General features: G+C 46.9%; 1 protein-coding gene across 1 annotated transcript; it reads right to left on the bottom strand.

The window, feature by feature from the left end:
• Nucleotides 1-2,634: 2,634 nt before the first annotated feature.
• LOC140213990 (endothelin-converting enzyme-like 1) lies at nt 2,635-18,443 on the bottom strand. Its single transcript, XM_072285195.1, has 6 exons — nt 18,072-18,443; nt 16,782-17,041; nt 14,564-14,956; nt 11,450-11,726; nt 9,398-9,687; nt 2,635-3,019 (listed from the first exon to the last, which is right to left on the bottom strand). The coding sequence occupies exons 1-6, from the start codon at nt 18,441-18,443 to the stop codon at nt 2,635-2,637; spliced, it is 1,977 nt and encodes a 658-aa protein (XP_072141296.1).
• Nucleotides 18,444-18,824: the final 381 nt, after the last annotated feature.

Raw genomic sequence — 18,824 nt, 5'->3', positions numbered from 1 at the left:
GAGACACGAAGCCGCGTCAACGCGTTCCTGTTTGACCGTTAACAGTGAGCACATTCTACGTACGTGTTATAGATTGTTCTGTTCAATAGCAGAATGGTGAACCCGTCGAAGCGGCTCGGCAGATCCGCGTGTACCTGAGCACGCTCAGCCGCACAATTCACCTCCGGTATGGAAGAGCTGCGGGTTCCGTTTGCCTCCGCTAATTGCGCCCTTGGGTTGCCGTTAACTGTCGTGTAACAAAGCGTCGTGCTGCTTCTTTTTCCCCCCAAGATCTTTCTTGCATGGGTGGCCTGAATCGATGGCGTCATTTATTATTGGAGGGCAGGGAGTAGTCGCTCTGTACGGCTTGTTCGCTGAGCTGGAACTAAAAGCGGGCGCAATTATTGCTCGCTCACACGAAAGTGGGAGGGATGCAAGTACAGCGAGGCTTGTACGGAGGCGGTGTGTTACCCCCCCGAGTCTTTCCAAAAGATATTGTCAGGCCCGCTCTGGCGAGTTCAGTGGCGCAATTCCAGAAAGAGCCAAATTGACTGGAAGAGACGCGACGCCCCAATGTCTCCAAGTGTTGTGTCCTTGCGATGTGTTTTCGGTATGTTTTCGTGTGGAGCGCCCGTGCACGTGAGGTTGATGGAGATCACTGTCAAAACTCACACTATACCAGGAAACCTACTCGCCCCGTGTGTAGGTTATGAAACGGGGCATCGTGCTTCGCACCAAATTTTCACCGAGAACGGCAAGTTGTCGGCAAGAGAAGGGGCCGATTGCGTTTCTTAGTTTCTTGCTACCTTTTGTTTAAGGCTCTACACGAGCTGGCGTCAAACAAAAATACCTGACATGGAATCGAGTCGGTGGTGAGTGAGTGAGTGAGTGAGTGAGTGAGTGAGTGAGTGAGTGAGTGAGTGAGTGAGTGAGTGAGTGAGTGAGTGAGTGGGTGAGTGGGTGAGTGGGTGAGTGAGTGAGTGAGTGAGGGAAACAACTTTATTTCGTCCGCTATAGACGCGAGAAAACTCAACGTCACCTAGCTAGGCCCACTCGAGGACCATCAGGTGAAACCTGACGGCCCTTCCGTGAGCCCTCAGGACTGCCAGCATTTGAGAGGTCTGATCCTGGGCATGCAGTTTTCGGTTGAGCGCCGACATATTACCGCAGCATTGATCGATGTCTTCAATACTTGGGGCATGCGACGCGGGCGCATATGCACAGAAGGATATTTTTCGCTTCAGCTGGTTTCATTTTGCTCCCTTTGATTACCCCTACCTCTGTCCTTTTTTGCTCGTCCTGAGCGGCGCTACTAGCCTTAAACAGTTATGACATACGAACTCGCCCAAACTGCCACGCTTTTGGCGCTCGAGGAGCTTTTTTCCGAGATTTCCTGGGTGGTTAAACAGTTGTTGAAAATGGACCCCTGAAAAACAACTACAACTAAAGGAAAAGAAACAGGCACCGAAGTTCTCTCAATTTGCAAAATCCACAGTAAAAAAAAAAATATGACAGAAACGATCTCACTACGACTGTCGACGCGAATGCGATTAGCATTTGAGCAACGGGACGACACACCCTACTGCTGAAGTCACATTTATTCAACATGTGTAGGGATCGTCCTGAGATTTTCGTTGCTTTCAGATGCATGCGACATGCTCCGACTGCAATTACGCCTATTGCAGCCACAAGTTTGAGGGGCCTGTACGTGATTCAATCAGTTTGGTAAGACGAGTACAAGCGGATTCTGTAGGAGAATTCGGGTTAACAAATCGCCGAGAAAGAGAACTCTGACAGATGCTAAAAATTCAGTTTTGCTCCGCATGCATTTCCGTCAGTTTCGGCACAGAATCACTCATTATAATGCACGTTACTAGCGCAGCCTTTCAGTCAATGTGGCCCTTTTTTTCTATAAACGGCATTTTTTTTTTGCAGTCCTTACACGATGCTTCAAACACACACGAATTCGCCTGATAAAAAGTCACACAAACAGCAATTAAAAGCAGACGAAACATCAGTCACGGCATTGTCACCATGACACATTTCGAAAAGTCTTACTGCCGTCCAGCTGTCCGATGAAACTTAGTAGAGCTAGGTGTCATTCGAGATTAAAATATTACACGATAACTAAGTTTGACAACAATAACAAATCGTAGGAAAGGCAATGATTAGTTCTGACTTGACTACCTCCCCCCCTCCGCTTTTTCCTGGCCAATAATAACACCAGCACGATTACTCAGACGCAGCTCTGCGTGCCAAATTTTATCTTCTATTTCACTCGAAGCGTGACACTTTAGGTGCTGAATAAGGCACACAAGCTAATAAATATGTATACTAGTATGATGATTTCGAGGTGCTGCGAGAGCTTCAGCACAATATATAGCATGTTCAATCAGAGAATTACGCCAAAATTATGTGCAAGGAACATTGGAAAAACAAAATTACACATCTGCTCGTGCTTTCTGCATAGCTACCTCAAGTCCTTCAGGATATTCAAGCCTGCATGCATTAGCCGTACTTAAATACAGCAAAAAAATAGTTACGCAATGAGTAATGCTGACATCAAAAGCGTTGCATTAAACAGGAAATCAACAAACATTTGTGCCAGCTACTAAACAAACCGGAAGACGCGTCTTTTAGGCGCACGCACAAATTTCACATAAGGGCCGTCTTGTTGGAGGGGTTCATCGCACTGCCCAGTTCGCACCCAAAAGCGTTGCCGAAGCCCTCAACGTTCCGAAATGTCTCGTCACACTCGGCGCCGGCGAAGGGCAGCACGGTGTCGCTTCCCCGACACAGAGCGTAACACGATGCGATGAAGAACATCGCGGCAGTGCCGTAGCCCTCGAATCCTTCGAGGTGCTTGTCGCTCTCAAGCGCACCGGCAGCGCGGTATGCGTCGTACGACACGTCCAAAGCCAGCGTGCGCAAAATTTGGACGATCCTGTCGGGGCCACCGACGTCGCTTGGACGGCTGGCTTTGTTGGCAGTTTCGATGACCCGAATGATGGCGTTGACAGCGTCCCGAGATCTGGCGTAGCTACGCAGAGGAAGAAAATAACATGCTTCAAATGTCAGCAAGTGGTAACAAATGTTCCGCAATAGTTGCCATACTAGCTTTCCGTACTAACAACTGACTTTCGATTACTTCCGATAACTATCAAGTGATGAAAGCATATCAAGTCGGCGGGGCTTCTCTGTCACCCTGTTTATATACAGTTCAGCTGCGGCCTTCTGTGCGTGACCTTCCCGTGACAGCGGTAGAGGCGTATTGATGTTAAGCTTGATCGCCGCATCATAATGGAAGTGCCCGAATTCATTTACGGCTGCATCGACGTCATTGTCCTCTTAGAACACGGGGTTTCTGAGCTCTGAGCTTCCGCTCTTGACCTGAACAGGCAACCGTACGTAAGCAAACAAGTACGGATAACTGAGGCACCATTCTTCACAGTGTGCGTAAATTTAAATAGGCACATCGGATTGCACGTGGCGCCCCATAGCCGCAATGCTTCGTTCTGTGTTCATACTCGTTTGCTGACAAAGCACACCACTGGAGGGACTCCTCACGAATTTCGGGTGAGTTTGTTGGTGAGTGACTGTTCCTCTTGCCTTGGCCTCTGAAGTATTTGTACCGCGGAATGCGATAAATTCAAGGGCGGCATTATTGTGTGTGGCCAGGAGCATCTCTATCTTATGCGTGTTAGGCTGTGTTGGCGTTGCGACTCGAAACGTGCCCCTGTGGTGAGGCACACGAAGATTGAATGCGACCTTTCACCTGGCTATATGATGGTACGTGAACGCGAACTATCACTATTTTTGATGACCCCCCTCTACCTCAGCAAAGAAGTGCCAGCTCCCTATGTTTCCCCTATCTGGTACAAGAACATACGTTATACTTCGTATACGAAGTACGCTGCAGCTCGCCACAAAATTTACAGTATTTACGGTGACGTCAGAATTTGGGCTCGTTGTTGGATCTTGAATTTCGAACAAACTTGATCTAGAACTAGGACGAGCGGAAAGTATGCACACAGCACTTCGTCTACTTTGTCAAAATTTACGGCTTCTTGATATCACATCATGATAGTTCTCATTATCACCGTTATCTTGGGCCGATTGCTTTCGGGGATATTGTTCCAATGATTTTGTACAGGTCGGAAGAAAAGCAAGGTTTCTTGACAAAACAGAGCGAGGGTTAATGCACTCTGCCTAAACCTTATTTGGATATAATGGCAGCATCGTGTTGCTTCGCTTTTCAACTTAGTTGATTTCAGCAAGAAGCAATGAAGCAGGCAGAGGTAAAAGCTGTGTTTTCAGTTGCCATCGACTCCCATGTGAGACCATAGAGACACGTGTACTTGTTTACCTTTATCGTGTAGCCACGTTTCACCGCCTAATAGGGGTTGTCGCACAGCGCACGACGCGTCTGCGTGTATCGGAGGTTTCTCGAATAGTAGCAGTATTCGATAGTGACTGTGTTCGCCACTATCGTTGTGCTTTAAGTCTAGCTTGCTTTTGTGGCGACAGGTTCACCCTATAAAAGTTAGTTTCGTCTTTCACAGTATTGCTACTGTGTTCTTTATACATCACTACCACGTGACATCTGGTGGAGGTGCTTTTCGTTCATGTACCGGAGGCAGCCGACAAGCCGTGATTCAAGCCTGGACCACAAAGAGAACACCAACGTAGTCCCGCGCACAAATAAAAATTTAGTTCCGCTACTTACAGTTTTGCTACTGTGTTCGTCACAGTCACTATCATGTGACCTCTGGTGGAGGTGCTAGTGCGTTCATGTACCGAACGCTCCCGCAAAGCCCCGATCCAAGCGCAGGACGCACCTGCACGTATCGCAAGCTTCTCGAATGTTATCGATGGTTCTATCCGCTGTCTGTTGTCGCCGAAACGTGTCTAATCTGATCTCATGTACGCGCGACGCGAATGGTGAAGAACTTTCTGGAAGACATGCGGGAACCAGCGATTACTCTGCAACTTTCGGTGACTGATGCATAAAAGACGACGCGCTTGACCCGCTGATGAGATTTTCAACGATCACCGACTGTGTTCGCGGCTATGTTAGTGCTTTAAGTGTAGCTCGCTTTGGAGGGCACAAGTTCGTCCAACAAAGATTTACTTTCGCCATTTAAAGTTTTGCGACTGTGTTCGTCGCAGTCACTACCACGTGACAATAACAACGAGTCACTCGTAGAGATTTAGCATTACTTCGTGAGAAACGTACCCTTGGCCGAGAGGATAGACACTACTGTAAACATCGAGCAGAAGAGTACCCGTTAAGGGATAATGAATAAAAGAAAAAAATATTTTTGTTACCTGAGGTTTTGTGAAATACTTATCGTTTGCGAATGCAGTATAGAAGGGAAGTCTATCGCCAATTCTTCGATAACTATATGCCCGTCGCAAACGATGCACGTTCCATAACTCCGTATTTTGCGTAAGGTTGTGTGCCAAACCATTCGGCGGCAATATATCTGAGTGCACTATTTTAGCGATACGTGCTAGAGCAACATGCTAATAGAATTCCATTGCATAGCATTTGTATTTATGGCTTGCTTTTACGTAGCAGAGGAGTCTCAGTGTGAGGATTGTATGGCCCATTCTATCGGCGAGGTGGAACGTAACCCCGAACCAGCGCGCTGGTATACGTACGGATAGCCGTTTTTCCCAGCGGCAGCTTGGAACGGTAAGGTGTCATTGCGAATTATTGCGATTCTAACGTGTCCCGTCTTTGGCGCAAGGTCAGTGAGCTACCACTGTACTGTATTCGGATGCGAAATTAACTGTTGGTATCGAATGTAAAGTGCAGCTTCAGCCGCTGCGACTTCGTGGACTCCACCGCTGCGATTGCTGACAAGCGTCGCTTCTAGATTACCAGAATAAACAGAAATGACTTGACGCCATTAGCTTCGTCGCGTGTATGTTCCGAAGATTTTGATTCCAGCGGGCACATGGCGATGACTTCGCCACCCATGGTAAAACTGGGATATAAACAAAATACTGCTATTCCTGTCGGTCAACTAGGGCGAACAGATGCACATAAAGATTATTTTGTCCAGTGGTGCTCCGAGATTATCACGCTTGGCAACCGACGCTCTGGCGGAAGTTCACCGGGGACGTAATATGAAAACAGCAAGCGCCGACAGAGAAAATGATGGTGTGTGCTTTTTCGATTTTTAATCAAAGCTTTACATACCCTCTGGCCCCCGTGCCTATAATTCACATGCGTACTCCCGTGCTTCCGAATCTAGGCGGCAAGCTGTCTGGCATGACCCAACGCATCGCTCGATGTATCACCTCAGAAAATGAAGCTGTTGCGGAAAGTAGTTGTTCGATTTTCAGCTCTTATAGAGTTGTCGAGGTGACCTTGCACAGGCACTCCTCGAGACCTTAAGAATTGACGAGGCTCAGTAAATCTAGCCCGATAATTTTAGAAGCGTGAAAGCTAGCCAAACATGTGTTTCTTCGGAGCTTCACTATAGTTGCGTGAACTGGGATGTTCGATGGTGCGGCGTACCCCACATTGCGTACAGAGACGCTTCTGATTGCTGTCACCTGAGCGGCACCTTAATAGAGTTCAAGTCTAGATTTAGAATAATAACACGTTGCACGTCATGTTACGTATTTACAATGTTTAGACTTGACTCGCCTATTTAAATCGCGGCCAGAGCTGTGGCATTGTCTCTAGGCTCGGCGATTTCCGATTTTTCGTCCACATTGACGCTCAATATTTGGGAACGACACGCAAACAAGTTTCATACTCTCAAAGACATGCTGAGACCTCTCAGAAAGAAAGCGAGAGCTTGGCTCTCGTGGTCAATAGCATGTTCGCTGTGAACTATCCAGCGCGATCCAATTATACCAGCATGGCGCCTGAAGAACGATGCTGCTGTGATCGCGAAATGGTGGCGCCCTCAAATAAAAGGGCTTACAGGATGTTTGCGATCGTGCATATTATTTTTTTTACTTTTTTAGTAACGATGGATTTGCAGTGCCTCTTACAAATGTGCATAACTTGCGTGACAAGGTAAGTACGTAAAATAAATCAGTGTTTTCTAGTCACCGAACCGAGGTTATGGCGTGCGAGAAGAGAACCGAAAATTATCAAGCCGTAATCTCCCAGTGTCTCCGAATGTACACTACAAGAAGCATACGGGCGACGTGTCATAGCTGCATGAGGGTGACAATGTTGGAGCACACGTAACAATATACGTGGGCTAACGGAAATAAAATTAGGTAGAAAATACCATGCTGGCTAAAACAAGGACATAATGAGATTTACCGTGTACAATGGCATTCTTGTAGCACAGAGCAATAAAAATGGGACAAACAAACAAAGGTACATAGAAGTGTGCATTTTGTTCACGTATTAACCGTCATCGGAGTTGTTTACTCTCGGAATATGCATCATCTAGCTTACATAATCACCTTATTGCTGTATGAAATAAAAAAAAAAGAAACACGGCAGGTACAAAAGGAACCGTTCGCAGAACACTCGGCGAATTCGAGTACTACACAGAAACGCAACTCCGGCAATCAAAAATGATGTCAGTGTAGACGGTATGACGGCGGCAGCCTCGCTCTTCTAAACACAGGGAGAGGAACGGTTAATGCAAAGAACGCCAGACAGGTCGGCCTAAGGTGTGTTCTTCGAGCCAGCTGCTTTGCCCTGTGCTAAACACAGTGATCAGGCAAAGCCACAAGACAAAAATGCTTTTTGTACACCTTAATTCTCGTTCCACTGAGGTTCCATCGGTAAGGGGCATTTTATTGCAGATTTTTTTAAATTGCCTAAAAATAAGGGGATTCCGTGTATTGGAATGATTGTTTGACTGTTCGGTACATATAGAAAATAATATATGGAACAGCGTTTCCCGAAAATAGCCATAGGATATCCGATACAGTGCTTCTGATTCCTTTAACTTTTATCGGGAATATTGTGTCGCATGTCTACTTCGAAGCATGCACTATTTCTAGACATTCTCCCACATACTCATAGCTCGAGTAGTAAACGTATGATGTTCCCCATGGTTATGCACATATCACAAATCATAAACGTGAGGTGTTCCCCATGGTTATGCACGTTTCTCAGTGGAGGTGTGTTCAATAATTTTTCGGGTAAACGTTACAAGTATGTAGTACATGGTTGCCGTTAGGTACCATAGTTATTTGTATCCGTAGTTAAATAGGTTAGCAATTTTCTGGTAGAGCGCATCTAACCATGAGTGCCGACGTACTGTGACCAGGATTGGAGCAACGCAGCGGAGTGCCATAGTGCCACCGCTGAAACGCGTTGAGACCCACCCGAAGGGTGGGTCTAAAAATTAATCTGCAGAAAACTAAAGTAATGTTTTACAGTCTCGGAAGAGAACAGCAGTTTACAATAGGTAGTGAGGCACTGGAAGTAGTAAGGGAATACATCTACTTAGGACAGGTAGTGACTGCGGATCCGGATCATGAGACTGAAATAATCAGAAGAATAAGAATGGGCTGGGGTGCGTTTGGCAGGCATTCTCAGATCATGAACAGCAAGTTGCTATTATCCCTCAAGAGAAAAGTTTATAACAGCTGTGTCTTACCAGTACTCACGTACGGGGCAGAAACCTGGAGGCTTACGAAAAGGGCTCTACTTAAATTGAGGACGACGCAACGAGCCATGAAAAGAAGAATGATAGGTGTAACGTTAAAGGATAAGAAAAGAGCAGATTGGGTGAGGGAACAAACGCGAGTTAATGATATCTTAGTTGAAATCAAGAAAAAGAAATGGGCATGGGCAGGACACGTAATGAGAAGGGAAGATAACCGATGGTCATTAAGAGTTACGGAATGGATTCCAAGGGAAGGAAAGCGTAGCAGAGGGCGGCAGAAAGTTAGGTGGGCGGATGAGATTAAGAAGTTTGCAGGGACAACATGGCCACAATTAGTACATGACCGGGGTAGTTGGAGAAGTATGGGAGAGGCTTTTGCCCTGCAGTGGGCATAACCAGGCTGATGATGATGATGATGATGATGATGATGATGATGATGATGATGATGATGATGGTGAAACGCGTCGTGTATGAGGAGCGTATGCCGCCGGAATTCTTCCGCACGCTCCTCGCTGGACAAGCGACGCCATCGCATAGACCGCACGTAGCGCGGGAGTGATAATATATTCGCACAAGATTCAACAGACAAACGAGAAAATGCATGAAGTATCATCAGAATACTAACCGCAAGAAATATTCCAAATTACGGAACGCCGCGTCACACACATTGCGATTTCAAAGCGAGCACTGTTCCATTCTGGCAGGTCAAGAATGTTTGAAAATACTTTTTCCCTCTCATATTGCTCTAACCTCAGCGGAACGAAATTAGAAGTGCACGAGTTGAACCAGGCCACGCTACACGGCTTGCACGTGCTTACCCGCTGAGGAACAGCGCACTGAGCGCCCAGGCGACGTGGCCACCGAGTCCACCGTGGTTCATGTACCGCGGGACGCCTTCGCTGAGCCACGGAAAAGTGAGCGCGTACGGTAGCAGCGCCAGGTCCTTTCCCGGGATCAGCACGAACCAATCGGCGTGCTCTATCTGCTCGGCGATCCAACGGTGGCCCTCCGGCACGTGACCCATCGAGGCCAACCGCATGTTGTCCACCAGGGAGTCGCCCAGGTCTCGCGTGCACGTGGCATCCGCCGTCTGCTGCTGCGACAAACGCTGCAAGACATCAGGTCACGGTGGTACTACGGGAGGCACGCAAAGGGTCGTCGAAAAGCTGAGAAACAAAAGCGTGCTTATTGATTGAACAGCATTCAGAGCTCACGAACTTGGTGTGGTTGCGAAGGCGTGGTCGTGACGTAACCAATGCGATTGGAAAGTAGTTTACCTGCACTGTATTTACAGTACGTAACGAAACGTCAATTTCTTAAGCTTAAATTGTCATTAGAGGGGAGGCTCGTTGGTATGGCGTGAGTGTGTGGTTTAGGGTTGCGCTGCTAAGGGGCCGCAGACAGACACGGGGATGAGAATCAAGCCAACGAATGTTTAATGCATGCTCCACCGTGTCTGCCAACTAACCTGCCAAACTTACACCATAAAGCGGAGTAAATGTGAGGTGCTATAACATGGACTAGTGTGGCGCTATTAACACAGCGAGCACCAGGCTAGTCACACCACCAGATTTTCGCAAGGAGCTCATAACTGTAACATTTTCCCTGAATGCATCTTCTTGAAGATTTCTTAGGCACGATATCTAGGAGACGGTTGATACGGAAAAGTCCTAAAAGCTAAAGTGCCTACGCTCTATTATATCGCGTCAACATACAAATTCGACATATATACCTATTTGAAACATCAAGGCAGAAATATTGTGGAATCGCAAAGCTGACCTGTACATTACCTCACCCATTAAACGTAGATCAAGTAGGTAGCAGTACCGAAGCTCACATGCGCTAGCCATACCCCACCTTCATTTGAGTGTGTACGCGATCTTAGAGTTCAGACCTTTACTTTATAAGGTGGTTTGTCGATAGTTTAATTCCTTTTATTGCTATGTCAAGTCTTGTTTGCATATAATTTCGAGAGACAATTATTTACATTTTATTTCACTGGGTCTGTATGCTGCAGTGCCTTCAGCTGTAGCTTTGAAATCACATCAGGTGACACCTGTGTGAAGAAGTCATTTGTGATTCTTTATTTTTTTATACATGTTTTTGTAGGGGAAGCGACGCCCGTACAGTGTTAGAAAGTGCACCGACTTCGGCCTCCATATTTCGGTTTGTAGCCAATGAAGCGAAATACACTCATTAATATTGCATTGTCCCGAATGTAAAAACTTTCAGCATGCAGTGTTCGCAGGGTGAAATTAATGTTTACTCGATTGCCGTTATCGCGCCTGTACTTTCGCCTGTGCAAAAGCGTAATACAGTCATCTCGAGTAACGTTACTAGACTCGTTAAAACAATTACTAGAGTACACTTAAATTATGACCTTCAGGATCATACTCGTACGTACATGGAACAAACGAGGACATAAAGCAACACGTGCCAGGTGTGTAGCTCTTCATAATATTATTCCTTTTAATTTCTACCATTTAGTCTCTACGCTGAATCATGTTAAGGAGTCGCGTTTTGCCTTAGCTGAGGCCGTTTCCCATAGAAGTCAACCTACTTTGGCTTCGATAACAGTAAAAGATCCAATGCGTAACGAATTTAAACACCTCCTAGTTTTTACAGTGCGCGAAATCTGCCACAATCTCGTACTTTCGCCAGAAAAACGCGCACGTGCTCTCACCCATCGGCGCTTTCATTTGTGTGTGGCGGCATGTACGGCTGTGTAACTGCCACCGCCCCTTGAATGCAAATCGCATCAACGACGATATACCTCACCAAAGGATTGGTTCTGCCTGAAGTTTGCTTCTTCGTAATTTAATCGCGCCAGAACTGCTGCCTTAGGGGAACGAAATCATATAATTCCTCACCAGGCCTGGATTTTGCTGATTGAGTGGGTCGAAGTACCCGAGGGCGATGTCGGTTGATTGCCAGTCCTCAACCAGGGTTATGTTATCATCCCTGTACTGCCACCGCTCTAGTCGGCTCGCGAACGCGTGGCGGGTACCAGCTACCACCCGCTGGGCGGCGCGCAACTCCGGCTCCGAGAGCACATCCTGGAAGTACTTGCCAAAGAGGTCTCTGCCACACAGCAGGTACGCCTTGCTCAGGCAGAGGGCTGCGTGGTACACGTTGGCGCTGCTTTCGCTGCGCCGAGAAAATTCATTTAGTCACAAATACGTGGGTTGAAAGCTAACGGTGACGAACGAAGGTTTTTAAGCGCTGCTCGTTGTACTTCTCGGTGCACGATTATAAGCTTTACATGTGTCACAGTGCGTGTAGAACGAATACAAAAGATAGACGCAAATGATACACACGCTTGGATGTTGCACAAGAACACACCTTAGACGGGAGGAAAGCAGAGGCATAACGAGCGCAAACCTTGTTAATCCTGGGAATGTGAACAAAGTTGGCCAGCAACACGCTCTAAGAATACACACTTGGTACTAATTGGGCAGTTTTATTTTGAAAACTCGTTATCGTTTTCATACATGACACAGCAAACACTGATGATATTGGTAGACATACTGCTTGCTCTACATGCGTGCTGCACATCGAGAATGCAGATACGTTAGCTGACAGCGCGATTGATGATATTGTCGCTACAGTGGCTCATGTGTAATCTAAGTAGAAAAAATTGCAAGCTATATTAATCAATCCTGTCTATACATTCGTGTATTTCTTTCTTCGTTGATTGGGTACTTATGAAACAGGGCTCCGCTTCCACAGTTTTTACGATGCATGGCTAGCCCATGCTCCGTGCAGGGACGAAGTTTATGGAACTTCTTTATGACATCAACACAATAAAGTGTTTACCGGATACCCTTTGCATGTAGCCTGTTTTTCCTGAGAGGGTCAGGTCAATCCATGAATGATAGACTGCGTGAGCAAGCTAGAAATGTGAAAGAACCAAACGAGAGGATGACTAACTGTGGATTGCAAGAAGTGTGGACTCAATGTCGTGTGCTGTAGGTGCAAAGGAATCGCCAAAGCCCTCAAGGAATTGCGTCAATTTCTTTCGTAGCTTTCAAGTTTTCGAACTTAGAGGACAGATGCGTCAATATGGCATCAAGGGCGCACTTGTACCCACTGACTCAACGACTGTATAAATATAACCAGTCAAACACAATGCCCCAACTTATAGTAAACGTAGACGTACGGCTGCCGAGTCGGGTGCATGTAAAAATACATACCAAATTGGTACACATGAGTGAATATTAGATAGTCTCGAATATTCAATCGAATATTGTGCTAATCAATGTTCGCATCGGCTTCAATTTAGGTATTCTAGGTTTTCAAGTGTACGAAATGAACAAGCATACGCATTTGCCCGCGTAAAGCCGCGTCTCCAATTACAACACCCCGGAAACAAGAAAGCAATAACTACATAACTACATAACTACATAACTCACGCAAATAACTACATACAACGCCCCAAGATTTCTAAAATAACCGTCTCAATTCGCAGATGCATGAATCATCAGCGTCATACTTTGGTCAGCTGCTCTGCAACCCACCTTTTTGGCAACGCCGATGTCGGAGATTTTTGCCCTAAAGATGGTTTCTTGGCAATATTGGTTATGCTGCTGTGAAACAACACCACGAGAGGAAATTCACATATAAATCACATATCAATTTTCTTCTTACAATTACGTTTCTTTGTCGTCTGTGCAATTGCAGAATGGCATCCCTTAGGTAGTCGAGTAGATTGAAAGCATGCAGCTCAATCGCCGCAACACTTCGTAAACTGCTGGCGTCATTCAACGTTGCACTTCACAGCATTTCGACCACTCACGACGGATGAACGCGAAGTGCTTACGCTGCGCTGTCTCAACCAGCACAAAAGTTAGCGGGAACATGCACACAAACTTACTGTAAAACTGCAATTGCAAGAAATGTTGAACATGCATATTTGCGTGTAAATACCCCAATAATGACCCTTAGAAAATGAACCGCCTCAGGAGACGAACACGTTGCCTTTTTTTTCGCAAACTTTCGTAGATTGTCAACATCCGGCTCTTATGTGGAAGATTTAGTAAAATCCCACAACTGTTCGAGCGATTCGCTTCGAAATTAACCAATGCTAATTATTATTCGCTTCGACTTCTCTGCGAATCAAAATAAAATCATATTCGCAAAAGCCTGTATAATTAGTATCTGTTCAACGCCAGCGAAACAGCCAAGATGAGAAGAAAAAGGTCGCAAGAACTAAATAAAGGTGCGTGCAGATCTCCGGCTAAATCTTCAGGGAAGCTTATGAAGGGATCTTCGTGAAATCGCGACACTTTGGTCGATGTGAAATGTCCTCCAGGGAACAGCCAGCAGTATTGCTTTGGTCGTAGCCCCAAATTTGCTTGGAAGCGTAATTACTAAGGCCCACACAATAAAGGGTACCTTAAGGATAGCTCATTGAAATACACAAACACTTCTTGGCGCGGTTTCTTTACTTTTTTTATCAAGTAGTCAAGATTATTGTGTAACCTCGAATTTTTTAACAGATTGCGTTGCACCGGTTCATCGCTGGAGCTGAGCTAGCAGTGGCGCAAATTGATCACGTTTTAGGAATGGCGTCGGGGCTTTTTCTCTGTGATAAAGATAAGCATCTCTTCATTTCAATACGTTGGTGCCATGCCGTTCTTTTAATAATTTTAAAGAATAAGAGAAAGAACTTGGGCCTCTGCAGAAAGCTCAAACATAGCGAAAAACAATGAAATGCTTGGTTAGAGGGAATGAATTCCACCGGGTGTAGAGGCACGTTTGAAAAATCTTTGGCAATACCAAGCTATGGCAGAACAGAGCCCAAGGACTTCCTAAGGGTGGGAGAGCTATTTTGTACAGCATTGCTGGTCTTAGATGTATGACTTGCTCGGATTAGCACACACCTGCGGAGATTCCTTTTCTATCTTGCGCAGTTTCGCCTATCGTCGAGACCGAACAAGCACCGACCCTACACAACGTGCGCGCGCGTGTGATTCGCCGTTTACCGTTGGTAGAAGTTGACCAGCAGACGTCGGTTCGTGTACAACGCGACCGTCTGCACGGTGCACCAGGAGAGAAACAGGTGCGTCTCGCGCTCGCCGCGGTCCTTCCAGAGCGCTAGAAACGTTCTCACGAAACCCGGCTTGGTCGATGCAAAGACGATGTCCTCCGAGACGTCGACACCGTTGTGGCTAAGCTCCGCCAGCCACCGCTCCCGCGTAAGGCTCGGCACGGTGCCGAATATCTCCGCTGGGTCGAGCCTGCTGTAATTCGAAAGAAAGCCCGTTGCCTCTTGTAGCGCGCGCAGGTACGTCGTATCCATCTGGTTGGTGGCGGTGAAGCTCACGGTGCCGTCGGTCTCATTCGCCGACGACTCGGTAAGGCTGAGAAACTCCCGCCTGCGTATGGCAATGCAGATCCGTATCACGAACAAGGAACAGCACGGTGGACCAAATAATCTATTACCGCGCTTGCTGCATTATAACGCACACTTTCAGTCTTACGGAAATAAAATTTTTTTTACCATGCGTGTTAAAAGTGCTGTGCAAATGCTACTCGCCCAGTACAGAATCGCAACTCATTGTTTCGCAGACGACACGCCGACGGCGATGCTCTGGTGCCACGTCGTGAGGATTATTGCCTTTACGCGTCGCCCGCGAGAGGGAGGTTAGTTTACGTTCGAGACGCCCGGAAAGTTCATGCCCAGCCCACACTTTACGGCGGCTCGAACGCAGACGACAATTCGGTTGACCCTGCCTGATAGCACACTGATGCAGTTTGGTGGACGCTGGCGTGATTTGGGCCCTTCTGTCCTCATTAGTTAAAAGTACTCACGGTTACTTGACTCACTTGCGACGGCGAAATGAACTCCAAGCCATTTTACCTTTTGGGAATTTCAGTGTCATCATTTGCATTTCACGTGGCTACATTAGTAAAATGTACATTATAATTAGTATACGGCAGGCATACTCGTTTTTCATTTCCTAATGCAGAAAATGTGTCACCAGTTTGCTTAAGTATTTAGTAGCCGATTTTCCGGTTTTCACTACCGGCGTACCGTACGAAAATAATATAGGTGCACCCACTGCTATTATTCATGTACCTCCTCGAAGAAAAGAGCGGAAGTTGAGCATGATATGTAACGTAGAATTAAATTAAAATGAACCACTTGTGTATTGTTGCCGTTCATTGACATAAATTTAATGTTTCACCCAAACAACCCTTTTCATGGAAAAGTCTACGTAGCGATAGTAAGGTCTTTAAGCTGACAAGAAGTGCCTACTGAAGCAATCCGAATGCTACACGCGAACAGTTCGACGTTGTTGACCAAGGGTTGCCTTCCTAGATATACAGCACCTTCACAGTTGAAGTGCCATTAATTTCATTTCGAATCTTATACCAGCTATGCTGTCCATGTTTTTACACTTACTCGCGATTTTTGTTCAGTCCAAGTTGTTCGAGTTTGTTCAGTGCAAGTGAAGTAAAACAAAATTCATAAATATATATATAAGAAGAACGATGCTTGCCATTACGTTACAATGTTATATTAGAAAGTTGCAGCAGATTGTGCCCGATGAGAACTCTTATTTTTATTGTTACCAAAATCTACTCTTCCTACGATATTAGTCGCCCAATTTGAGACTCAGTGCGCTAATGTAGTATTGAGAGAGGGAAGTATCTGCACAATCGCAAGCTCATTGTGTGACTACCTAATTTCGCGCGAGATGAAGAAATCAGTTTTGTTTTCACCAACCGAGAGCAGGAAGACTCAGCTATGCCCGGCTTCTACACGGGGCTGCAATATGGAGTGACTCTGAATGAACGCCTATTAATCATGCTATAAATTCTAGAAGATTATTTACCATGATCTCTAGTTCTGCGGAACTGATTTGCAATATTCAATTTCCCTTTGCTTCGAGTTGTGCATGAATTCGCCTTCGCACTCCGATCTGATAGCCACCTCGTTATCTCAGATGGCAGACCGACAGCCACGGAAAGGCGCTTGTACGGGGTTCGACTCCCAGACCATGACGAAATTTTCCTGAACTGCGAAGCTTTCTTTCTGAGAAATACGTGCGGGTTTCCTTTGTAGCTCTGTGCTGAAAAATTGGGTGCATGGCGATTTTTCCTCTCATGACATTCCCCCTGTGCTAGAGGATTTCACAGAACTGGTTTGCAATACAGCTCTAGATCTTAATTGACAACAACAGGTGCAACGTTGACCTGAGGGTGTTGAAGTAGCGTTCGGCTTCCTCCAGATCATGGACCCACTGTTCGTGCCTTTCCGCGATGCGGAGGAACTCTCGGAGTGGTTCCAGGAAGATCACGGTGGGGTTTCGGTACCGCCGGATGGAAACGTGAAGAACGCTGCTCCAACGGAGCCTCAGGCAGCTGTGCAGCCACGTGCGAAGAACGTCCACCGAGTCCGAGTCGCCGGGCAGGAGAGGCCACACGATGCCTGCTTGTAACAGCGCAGCCTTCACCTGAAACGATAACAAAGGTGGTCTGATAATTTTACGAGCGCAATGATTCGGTGAATGCAAAAGTTTGAAGGAATAAATTTACTCTTTCAGAGCACTATGGGTGATGGACCCGTGTTAGTATTTGCGCAACCCGTCGCGGTGGATCACTGGCTAAGGCTCTGCTCTGGTGAGCACAAGGTCCATGGTGCCATTCGAGGCCGGCACAGCCGCATTACGAGAGGTGTCGAAGGCAAAAGATGTCGTTGTGTTGCATTTTCAGTGCACGATAAAGAATCCAAGGTACTCATAATTATTAAAGAGCGCTCTAATAAGGCGTCCGTCATAACCCAATGTGCAATTTCGGGACTCTTAACAGCATAACTTTTTGCTCTTAGTTTTAAGAACGCCACCAGCGTTTATATCATTGGCATTGGTAGCCACACTATAGCGGTTGCAGCGTAAATGCATCAACGGCCGCCTATATTCTGCTGCCGCTCATATTTGCTGTCAGTCTATCACGCCTCGAATCCACTGATTTCGTTCTATAAATGCATTGACTTTGAATAGGCATGGCGACAGTCACCTTGCGTGGTTCATCTTATCAAGGTTCCTATATCTATTGTAGCCTAACATTGGGCTCATATATCTTTTCTTTGTGCTTGTTGCCTGCATTAGATCTATAATCTTACCTACGACTGCTTGTAACGACACTGGTTTCCACGCGCCACGTTAGCCTAGTTGGCCGAGTTTATTCAGAATGTGCATGCATATCTGACAAGCACGCAAATATAAGGTATTTCTGACGAAGACCTTGAGACCTCACGGCAGTTCAGTTTGCAACGGCGGCATGGTGCTGAGCCCGAGGTTATGCGCGTTCAGTTACTCGCAACGGCGATCGCGTTTAGATGACGAAGAAACCCCCAAAACGATCGTGATTTAGCTGCAAGAACCCCAGCTCGTCGAAATTAACCGGCAATCCTCCCACTGTACGTTGTTCCTCAAGCCCGACAGCGAGCTTTCAGAAGGTTAAAGCCCACAATTTTTTGGTTACCTTAGGCATTTCGTCCACGTCGCCATTTCGCACAGCTTCGCAGCTGCGCAGGAACACTGCAGCCTTTTGCAGCGCGTCCTGACTCTCGCGAGGCACGCGCACGGAGCGAATGAGTTGGGACAAGTGGCGCAGGTCGGACATCATCCACTCGTCGTGAACGGACAGCTGGTTGCGTCGCCGCCATCCGGAGCACACGAATCGCGTGAAGCCCGCGCAGGGGTTCACCGACTTGTTCACCGAGTCGGCGAGGAGACGCGCGTAGTCTAGGCAGGGCTTGGTGCGGCACACGGACGCTGCTCCGAGTCGCCAGCTGAAGATCAGCAGGCCGGAAATCAGCACCACCGACAGCAGCATGGCGCTACAGACAACCATGGCTGTACATGACCTGCAGAACGGCTGCGACGCAGTTTAAGAGAAGCTGAGCAAACGTGTCGATGAAACTGAGTCGTTGTTTTTTGTTAATTGCAAGTTGGCATAGATTCGGCCCCGGGGCAAAACAATGAAAGCGTTAGCAAGGTCTGTCGTCGCCCTGAAGCTTCTCGGACCCTGTACTAATGATTCGCGGGAGGCGATGTGTTGACGTCATGGCGCACGCAAGCAGCTATTGCGACGCAGCGCAAAGAGCGCCTCGGTAATGCGTCTGGCAACGTTGGAGGACTGAGGGTCGCCGGCAATGGCGCTGTAGGCGCCGTGACTCGTTGGCGCAGGCAGGAGATGACACTGAAGAAGAGTCGTCGGCGTCGGTAGCTTGAG

The sequence above is a fragment of the Dermacentor andersoni genome, chromosome 11, assembly GCF_023375885.2.
Source record: "Dermacentor andersoni chromosome 11, qqDerAnde1_hic_scaffold, whole genome shotgun sequence".
Taxonomy (NCBI): Eukaryota; Metazoa; Arthropoda; class Arachnida; order Ixodida; family Ixodidae; genus Dermacentor; species Dermacentor andersoni.
Note: the sequence above shows the minus strand (reverse complement) of the source record. Positions and strands in the feature narration are given on the sequence as shown.